This window comes from Hydractinia symbiolongicarpus, chromosome 8, assembly GCF_029227915.1.
Source record: "Hydractinia symbiolongicarpus strain clone_291-10 chromosome 8, HSymV2.1, whole genome shotgun sequence".
NCBI lineage: Eukaryota > Metazoa > Cnidaria > Hydrozoa > Anthoathecata > Hydractiniidae > Hydractinia > Hydractinia symbiolongicarpus.
Window position 1 is genome coordinate 5,803,833 of NC_079882.1, and position 11,316 is coordinate 5,815,148.

General features: G+C 32.4%; 1 protein-coding gene across 1 annotated transcript; it reads left to right on the forward strand.

The window, feature by feature from the left end:
* Positions 1-6,990: 6,990 nt before the first annotated feature.
* LOC130655117 (probable inactive 1-aminocyclopropane-1-carboxylate synthase-like protein 2) lies at positions 6,991-9,629 on the forward strand. The gene has a single exon (XM_057457816.1). It carries the CDS (start codon positions 8,191-8,193, stop codon positions 9,502-9,504), a length of 1,314 nt encoding a protein of 437 aa, XP_057313799.1. The 5' UTR covers positions 6,991-8,190; the 3' UTR covers positions 9,505-9,629.
* Positions 9,630-11,316: the final 1,687 nt, after the last annotated feature.

The following is an 11,316-nucleotide window of genomic DNA, read 5'->3' on the forward strand; positions in this document are numbered from 1 at the left end:
TAATTAAAAATATAAAAAAAATAGTTGAACTGATAAAAGTTAGTGTTATTCATTATACTTTGATGAGAGCAGTATTATGGCTACAATTTTAAATTTTCTAAGGTAACGACTTGGTTTCATCCAAGCCATTCGAAATGATGATATCAACACATTTGGAGTAATCCACGGATTGCTTGTGTGAAAAGCAAGCCAATCAGAGTTTTAATTGTGCCAATATCAAGCAGGTAATGCTAAGAAATAACATCCGAAAGTTATAACGATCTGGCTTTTAACTCAACTGCTTGCAAAAAAGTTTGCTTTTTTGGCGCTTGCGCAGGTACGAATGCAACCACACCCACTCGTCTCATTTATTAACTCATTCTTAACATTCAGTCAATTCAATTTAGCCTATAAATTAAACAGTATATCAGAACGCAAATAATCTGAGGAATATCAAAAACAATGTTGTATGTTGCATTGCAGTGACATTTCATTTAATTAAATAATCTTCGTCCCCGCCCCTATTTGTTTTAACTCATCCTCCCCAAATTCTAATTTTAATTACCTTTTCAACCCAACTTCCTCTCTTCCATCCCCTTCTGGAAGCCCTCCCCTTGTCTAGAAGTTCAGTATTTTTATAAAAACGTGTAATAACAACAAACATTCACATTTATGATAACGACTTTTCTATGTTTGTATGCGAACTTCAGATCACCACTGTTTCATCTGATAATAAGCTCTTTAAAAAATACGATACTTGAGCGAAGTTTTCTATAAAGCTTTGGGTTAGGCGTGTTAAACTCGAGCGAAGTTTCTGTAAAGCTTGCAGTTAAGGCGTTCTATTGTAATTATATGATATAATATCTCAACTTGAACTTGTGTAAGTTAGCTTGATATGTGAAAATAAAAACTATTATTCAATTGTACTTTTACTGTTTTTAACATACCATTTTGTTTAACGAAACAAAAAGTAACCATGATAACGTATTAACGTATTGTTGAACTTGGTTGTGTAATTGATACTGCAAATCATACATTGCAACTTATTTTAAAAACGCCATTTCCCTTTGAAGTTAATTACTTTCGTAAACAACCAACCCACTTTTTTGGTTCATCAGAGATTTTTTGAAAGTAACAGAACGTTGCTATAGTTTCAATCTAAATATAGATATTTGCATTGTAACTATCAGGACAAACGGATAGCAAAGAAGTTTCTCCTTCTTCGTTGTGCTGTAATAGCCAAAATATATATTAACGATTATAAAATATAAGAACATTTTAACCCAAGCTTAACGCAAAGTTGTTGTCGTTAAAAAACATTTTTTTAAGTATTTACTTATTCAAATTCATCACCGAGTCAAAAAAAAAGAACTTATTGAATGTTTGAAGATTTATTATATGTTTTATGAAACCTAACCAATCTGTTAAAATCAGCAATTTGAAATAATAGCTATAAATCAAGAAGAGTGACGTGAAATCAAATTGTTGCTAATTAACGAAATCTGTTTAGCGCACACTAAAAACGTGATTTTTTTGGCATTGTTAGTTTTGTCACCAACGCGGACGATCGATTAATTGGTTATTATCTTAGCTACCATTGGTTTTAAATTTTGTGAGTAATAAAAACTAGTCTACTACACAAATAGTTTGTCGATTCGCCACATTTTTGTAGTATATGAATCAATAAACTTTTCTTAAATCTGAAAATGTCACAACGGTAAAGGTACCATCTCCTTTCAACATATTCTTGATACTACTATACTGCCAAAAGAAAAACACCAGTACTCAATGTGACACTGCAAAAATTTCACAATCACTTGACAGTCATTACACCTTTTGCATGACTTAAGAGACAATTTTTTATTGCTTCCTCTTTCATCCTGGAATTACTCTTTTATGTCACATTATTATAGTTAGAAAATAAAACTTGAATACTAGAGCTGTAAACCCGACAAAACAGAAACATTAATTCAATCATAATGTTAAAAACGGAGAAAACCGTAGTGAATTGATTTTTTGTTCCAATCGAGAATAGAAGCACAAACAAAAGATAGATTGGTCAACGATAAACCAAATAAGTTGAAATGAAAACTCTCTTTGAAATTTTGAGTTTGGAAATATCAATTCAGCTATATAGACGTATCAGAATTCTATCTAATTAATTTTGTTCGCAATCTGCTTCCTGTGTGTTTTAGAATCCACCTTCTAGTACAACAATGAATTTGGGCAAAACTTTGCAAAATAAAAAATATCGTGCATCCGCAACTGTTCAGGGTTTTATTATAGCACAAAATTTGCTTTTCACGCTTGACGTAGCTGCAACCCTGGAAATATATAGTAAAAAGGGGCGAATTTCTAAGATCGTAAGCACATGCAATTAAAAAGGTCATTTCTATTGCTTTGATTGTTAACATGGTAAATAGATCCCAATTCTTTGTACGCTCCATTTTTCAATATTTTTTCTTCTATTTTAGGCTGTGGCGCGGATTTCTATGTAATGCAGATATGGTTAAAAGTGCATCCCGCACATTTCAACGTTGTTCACTTGGTCCACATATCCACCAAAGTAAAACTCTCGCAATCAACTGAAACAGTACTGTGAACAGTACTATGCATTGCTGTTTATAGTCACTTTAAAAAATAGCTAAAAAACGGTCATTGTCACAAATACTATGTCCAGGCTCGAAGGCCTATAATAAATATTGTTGACTGTCCAGTCTATGAATTTACCAGAAAAAGTATGTAAAACTAGTAATTCCCAACCCTCTCCCTCGTGTTTATCTGCATACGCCTTCTAGACAGTCAGAAATATTTTGCGTCTTTGTTCTTGTTCCGTGTACTAACTATTTCTTAAAAATTTTATTTCTATTACCAGTGGCGTATACTGGTCTCAACCAGTTCATTTTGTACGAATTTTAAACAAAAACGTCCAGAAAACCTTCGGTATCGAAGAGAAACGAAGCTGAAACAAATATGCTTGCTTTTAAGGTGAGTATTTGCTTCATCTTTACAACCTTACTGGTATTAGAATTGGCGCAGTCCCTGGGTGCGCAAGAATTAGCTGAGCAAATAAATAATACGCGCGATTTGAAAAATTAGATTTTTAAATTAACTATTCAATCTTTTTGTACTATATTCTAGAGATAAAGTTCAAACATAAAATAGTGTTATGCTCTTATAATGTTATTTTCTTGTAAAAGGCTAAAGTTACAAGCGTACCGCCACATCAAGCTCACCGTTGTACTCTAAGAAATATTTTCAAATTTGGGATATTTTTCACGCAAGATATCCGACAAGAGGAAGAATTTTAATTTTCTCCTTGATTCTACAATACACTTCTGCAGCATACAGATCAAATAAACTTATATTGCCACGTTTCATGTTCAGTTTTCGATATTCGTAAAATCCTCTTAAATCGCAGTAAATTACGGGCTCAATATTATTTGATATTTCTGCCACTTGTTTTTTTTTCTCTTGAATATTGTTGTTGTTAATCTAAAGCGTTTTCCTTGCCAATCCGTTATCGTGTATATAATACTACACCCGATTTTCCGTTGTAGTTGTGAGTAGCAACAGATGAATTTCCAGATGGGTGAATATCTGTGTTTCCAGATGGGTGAATATCTGTGGATTTTACGATTATATATTACCAAATAATGATAACAAAATTACCAAAATAGATGCCACTACACTAAGCCCCATTTGAACACGATGTTGTAGACATTGTAGAAAAATTATGTTTCATTGACAAGAAATGAGAAAATAATATAGTTTATTTAAAACATTACGGCATTTTTGCCACAAATTCACTTCAGCATCGTGTACCGCCCGCTTTAGGTATTTTTTCGAAAGATAATTGTATCGTCACAACAGATTGTTTCTAAAACACGAACTAAAACCTGCCGCTACACTGCCGTACCTAAAAATAGTCATCCAGTTTTTTTTATTTCACAGAATGAACTCATAGAAACCTCAATATGAAAGTTTATCTTGATCATTGAAGTAATTGGAGTATGTTGTACGGCTTTCACTGACTTTATGTTTTAAATAAGAAAGCGTGAAATCAAAATAAAACTGCAAAATCTCTTCTGCCATACTAAAGCGTAAATATCACGTTTTATTATGCTGCCATTAACATATTTATGTATCAAATTGTACTATATGATTATTGTGTCTGTTATTGTCATACTAATGACAATTTTGATTGTCATATTTTGACAAGTTTGATTATTTGAAGTTTTAATTTCTATAATAGTTATAACGGAAAAAATAAGTACTTTCTAAACCCTAGTTTGTAATATTTAATGTTAGAGCAGTTGTGTTTTCTAAAGATCAGTAACCGTTTTATCCTGATTTGTTATCATTTTAATTACAATTTTTTATAAGAGCTATGAAATTTGACTTCAGCTTCAAGTGATTTTTTTCTTTCACATTATCAGACTGAAATTGTTGCCTTTCTCAGTACATTACAAATCAATTAATCGAAGTGCAAGCTTTTTTAAAATCACAACAATTGATTCTGGGAAAACTTCTGCTTTAAAAGATGTATTTTCTCGTGTTATGTCACGTTAGGAACACAAAATTTCAGTTACGCCATTGGTTCTTATTTTAGTGATCCCCAGCCTCACTTTACTTATAAAATTGTTCTAATGATTCCATTTAATTCCGGAGATGTAGCTATTGTAAAATATGCATGTATCAGGTTGCGCCAAAAAAATCCAGGGGTATTTGAAGTCTAGTTGCCTTCTTGATCTCTTCCTGAGGGCTTGCTGGTTTCTCCGAGTCACAATGCTGAACAGCTTCTTGCTTCTAATATTTGTCATATCAAAAGTTTGAGCAAGTAATGAACAAAGACACTTCTTCTACCTCCTTCTCCGAAAGTATCATCAATGATTGTTTTTGCACAAAAATTTGTGAGCAAATAAAAACAATATTTTTGTAGAAACAGGATGCACTGTACGAACACAAATGCGTGTAGTTGAAGGTCTGTTTTTTTAGCTTTACGGAAAACAACTACACGGAAAAAATGTCGAAATCAATACACTCCTCTGCCATGGGTGGAAAAAATGATAATAAGAAAAATTCCTTACTCATGACGGTGATTAATTGCATAAAAACATAGTATACTTTTCTACACTGATTAAAAAGGTAGTGTCAGTAAATGGGCGTGTGGGTGAATATTGCTTAATGTCTCAAATAGGGCGTTGGAGGTTGTTAAATTGACTTGCATTCTTTAATAATTAAAATCTCGTGCTAATGTTTCTTTTACATCTTTTATACCGGCAATTGTAATTATATTGTACGTCAACATAGACAATGTGAAACCTTAATAACATCACGCCAAGTTTTACTTTTTAAACCTGACCAGGAATTAAATTCATATTTTTTTAATACTATTTAAAAATCAAAAATGTTTAAGTTTCCACAGACGTCAATCAGCGTTACTTTCACTTTACCAGTCGTACATGACTTATAGCTATGTTAGTTAAATAAATGGGGGGTGGTAGAGTGGGATGCGCGGTAATTGTTAGAATCGAGGATATAGTACAGTTTTCCTATAATTACAAATCAGGGCTGCTCTTATTAATTACCCAATGAGAAATAAAAAAAAAATCTCTGAACAAAAGTAGTAATGTTTTGGTTAAGAAAATCAAATACAGGATTTTATCATGAACAATTTTCTTACCTAATACTGTTTTTTTCTTAATAATGTAAACTTTAAACTACCCAAAGAAAGTTTCGAGAATTCACAATATTCTTACTCTCGAAAACCAAATATATTAATATAATCAGGAGAACATGAAGTTAAAACATCACAGATTATTTTTTTCGTCTACATTCATACCTGGACAAGTTAAAAAATAATAAAGCACACTATTTTAATTTGGTACTTCAGATTTCAGGCAGGTTTTCTTTTAATAGAGTTCATTTGGACCATGTAGGTCGGGTTGCAAATGCACGTTCGAATCTAGTGTGGGTAGGATCGATGGTCAAGTCGTTCACATAGATGACGAGGCACTGCTCATTCATTTGGTACAAGAGAAAAAATAAAACTGCATCATCATTCAGAAAAACAATTTTAAATCGATTATCCATATCACTTTTTACAATCACGCTTATGCCGAGTTTTCTTAAATTTAGTTTGCCATAACTACAGCATATGTTGTTTTGTGTTGAAAAAGTTTTAAAAACAGAGTAGCCATTACAAACAGTATGTGACAAATCACATCGTGTAAACGATCTCTATCACAATTGACAAACATCTACCAAGATGAATCTAATTGGCTACTTTAGCATCAAAGAGTTTACAGAAAAGGACAGTTTAAAATTTCAGCCAAATTCGTGAATGTTGCTTGGCTCGAGAATGATCCTGTTACGATCTATGCGGAATATTTTGTTCGTCACAGTTTATGTTTTAATTTATTTATTTTCTTTGTTAACTTTTATAAAGGATTGTTAATCAATAAAAGCTTAATTTTGTGGAATGGATCGCTTATGTTGTGGCAAACAACTTTCAAAATAAAGAGTACACGTTCTACCTATGACGGAAATAGTGACGATGAGGTCAGCAATTTATCTTAGCATGCGTTTTTCCCGTCCTTAGGACGGTGCATTTAATTGTGGTTGATTTTCTTAACGACTCTGAAAATACAGTTGAAGTAGTTATTAACAAACACCCCACGCGATGGAGTGCTGTAATTAATTGGGAACTATCTATAACAATATCTTATTGCACAAAGCTTACCCTAAAGCTTTTAGAGGAAAATTTAATTAGCGGACAAATTTGTACCAAATTCCAAGGAAAAAGTCCTTTTAATCTCTTCCTAATTCGCAGACGGTAAAGCAAAAGGGACCAAAATTTTTTTCCTCGTCCTTATTCGAACCCAAACTCAGACTTTTAGGACTTACTATCTAAAAACTGAATTTTATTTTCAAAATTTTTCCCAAATCTTAAAAATAAAGCCAATCTTCTTGTTAAAAAAAAGAGATTGGAAAAACTTTTTGTTTTGTGTGAGGTCCCATATACATGTGTTTTATCAGTTATAAGGAATTTACGCAAACCTTAACTGCCATCAGTTTAAAAATTTCTGAGGGCAGCAGTTAAAGACACGTTGCATCACGGCACGTTTATTTGTCACCCGTTTTTATCGTGACCCTCAATCCTAACGTTTAAAGAACATTAACATTGTTATAAGAATGTTTTATAAATGTTTAATCCTAATCCGTTTCAACGTCAACATAGACACGGTATATTGATAACGTTTTAAAAACGTTGGCTGGAGAAACACGTTACATTAATAACATTCTATAAACACTGGATTTATATTCGTTTAAGAGATGTTAAAGTAATGTATTTCCCACCGTTAGAAAGAGTTACTTTTCTGGTTCCAATCGATGCAAATCGATGCTCCAAAAAATTGCTCATCGTGACAGCTTTTCTGCATTATGTGCATCAAGTCATGCCTTACAAGCAAAAGAATTCTAAGGGAAATGTGTCATCCGTTATTTTAAGCTTGATAATCTCACGTCATCCCCTGTAAACACAGACTCATTGCACAGTGATGCAAATAATAGATAAGAAGGCTAAAATAATTATTATCATCATCATTATTATTACAGTTTGAAACTTATATTTAGTGTTGGCATAAGCAAAATATGTACCAGTGATATTGGACCCTCTATGTGTTAGTACTTTTATGCAGATGCTAAGAAAAGATTGAGAAATGTAGCGAAAATAACTCTTTTGGCGTTTTTTGATTAAAACACCCATTACAATTTTTTTCATCCACATATGCGCCACGCTTTACTAATTGCCACCATTACCGTTGACATAAAAAAACAGTAGCAGTTAATATCAGACATATGCACATTTCCTTTCTCGAGGAGACGGCTCATTACAACTAAATACGGAAAAGCAAGTAATATCATCTTCGAAACATACCAAAAGAGACTTTACTGTTATCACCTATTAAAATAAAACCTCTGCATTTTAACCACAAGAACTCTATAGCAACAATTCATCAGATTGTATCATACGGAACTATAAATTACACAATGTGCGTTTATTAAAAAAACAAACTACATGCCAACGCATAGAATTTGCAATGTCGCACCATCTATAAAAGCAGCCAACTAAGGAAAATTCATCATTCACAAAAAATATCGGAGCATATAACCTACACTGAAAAAGAAATTTTCGCAAGATTTACCATGTTGTCAAAAAGAGTTTTACAAAGTAAATCTTCACCAAACCTTCTCCATTCTGCTTGGTACAGACAGCATTCGAATCCATATGATGCTCAAAACAATCCAACTGGTATTATAAATTTAGGAACAGCTGAAAACAGGTTATTGCACGATATTATGCAGGAGAAACTCAAAGATATCAAAATTGAAAATATATCTGAGGAGTACACACACTATTGCAAACTTTCTGGAACTGATCAATTTCGTGAGAAGTTAAAAACTTTCTTAACAAAAAATTTAAAGCCATCTGAGAAACTTCAGAGAGAAGATATATATGTGATGAATGGCTGTGGAACAGTCATTGAAGCTCTTGGATATTCACTCTGTGATGAAGGTGACGGTGTACTTATTCCTGCTCCATACTACTGTGGATTTAAAAGTGATTTGGAGCAAAGAATTGGCGTTAAAACATATCCTGTGCATTTAGAAAGTAAATCTCTTCATCAGGTGAAACCGTTTCAGTTAACAACTCAACTCCTCGAAGAAGCATTTATCAAATTTGAAGAAGAAGGAATTCACATCAAAGCACTTCTTCTATCTAATCCAAACAATCCACTTGGAATCATATACACTGAAGAAGAACTTGAATCGTATATCACCTTTTGCAGTCAGTATAACATTCATCTTATCTGTGATGAAATATACATGATGTCTGTTTACGATGAAAACGTTGATTTCAAAAGCGTTCTTTCTCTGAAAAGTTACCTAAAACACAGTGATAAGATTCATGTTGTATGGGGCTTCAGCAAAGATTTCGGATTGTCTGGATTTCGATGTGGCGTTGCGATAACAAAAAATGTGGATTTGCAATCGGCTTTAACATCTGTTGGTTACTACACTAGTGTGCCAACTGCAACACAATACATTCTGGAAGAACTGATCACAGACGAAATATGGTTAAATAAACTGAAATCAATCAATCATTCTCGACTAAGAAAGTCTCGCGATCTTGTCACTCAGCATTTACAGAAATTGGCTATTCCATACATATACCCGACAAGTGGCTTATTTCTTTGGATGAACCTATCCAATTATCTCTTGAGCGACGACAAACAAGCAGAAATAGATATGTTTAATAAGTTAATGAACCACGGATTGTACTTAGTACCAGGATTTGCATTTGAATGTATCGAACACGGTTGGTTTCGAATCATATTTGCCCATGATCTTGACATTTTAAACATTGCATTTAATCGTCTTGGTGACGTTGTTAATATGTTTGGACCAAGTCGCTACATCAAAACTGGAAGCAAACGTCGTCTATACGACAATATTTAGAAAAGTTAAGGATAACAAACAACAGTTTTAATATTTAATAAAGATAATGTAATTATATTAAATTATTGTTTAGTTGTAAATAGTTATTTCTATCATAAATTTTACCACTTTATATCATGATTATTTCTCACAATTTGCTTCATTTTGTTTCTTACTGCATGGAGTTTGTGAAAAGTCACACTAAAGTTATTTTTAGTGCTTGCTGCGAACAGGGTTATGGGGCTTCGTAATGAAACAATGGGTGAATCGTTATTTCGTTGAGATCGCGAAATAAAATAAATACTTTGCTAGCTGGGAGTAAGTTTTTCTTGTCGTATTCCCTTGTCATTCTATGAGACAGTTAGCTTATAAACGAATATAAAAAGGCCAATTAAATTAAGGTTGTTTTGTCTGTTAAGTCAATTTTATATAAAGAGTTATTTCCTTTAAACATCGAGCTCATCAAACGTAATTTTTCCATTAGAAGATATGAAAATATGCGGAACCATAGGAATTTTTTTATTCGATATAAATCTTTATTAGATTTCACCATACTACGCGCATCTCATAATTGAATATTTAGTCAGCAAATTTATGTAATACCGAATGTAAGGTAAAATAATAACACGCCATTTCTCTATGTACAACTACTTGTACATAGAGACTGATGATGTAAATAGTTTTTACGAAAAGCTTCGCTCATATTTTAATCTTTGAATTTTTTACCGTCTATGCTTGGTATTTTACGAATGTAAGTGTTTGTTTCAACATAGCACGCAACGCTTGAAACAAGACGAAGGGATCCACACTCAAAAAATATCGGAATAGTTCTAACACGTTTTTTTTGATGTTTTCCTCCAGCATTCAATTTGTCTTTTGTGTCCTTTGTGTAAACAAATGTTGACATGTGGTGATCTGGAAGTAAAAAGCCTCCTACTGCGTATGGGCAGACGGGAACGAGATTCCGCTCAAGTATGATGCGTTTTGCTCAATCGTTTGTATCATCATTTCTGTTGAAAAATAAACGTTTGTCCCTCATTTGACGTAAGAAATTCACATATAGCACTATTTATTACTCATTTACGTTTAAAGGGAGTAGGCTATCCCACGTGATTTTTAATTGAAGATGCGCGTTATTTGTGGGTTTGTTTTACAAATCGACCTACACTTTTTTTCCATTTCTTTCCGTAATTGCAATTTTAAATCTTTTGTTTCCATTCCTGTATTCATGGTTCAAATGATTTTGAAAATCAGGCATAATGCTTCTTTTTACAAAAAACTTGATATTTTCTCTAAAATATTGCAAATACTTAAAGTTGACACCACCTCAGAGAATTTCAAATTTTCCAAAAAATAGTTTTGTTACTAGAAACACAAATCTTTCTCAGAATACAATCTGAAGAAGAGTATTTTTGGCCAAAGTGGATTAAAACCCAGCATTTCGACTCTTTTCCTTTCCTAACGGCGTTTTTCAGTTAAAAACTTATTTTCATCGTATTACACCAAATACAGGTTACTAGTCATCTCTGAAAATCTGTAACCCTCTGTCAAACTTCAGATTTCATGGTCAGCGGAAGGTACATTTTTTGGACTTTCCGCCATTATTATTATTTGGACATATTTTTACAGGATATTTACAATTTCAGTATTATTAAATACTGCTATCAATTTGTGTCCTTATGTTCTAAAATATATATTAATTAAAATTATATTAAAAAGATATATTATAAATAAATTGAGATAAAAACGTTAGTATAAAATAAAAGTAAGGATTGTATGTAAAAGTTCAGAAGTCCAAAAATAAAAATAAAAAGACGATTAAAAATTTTTATA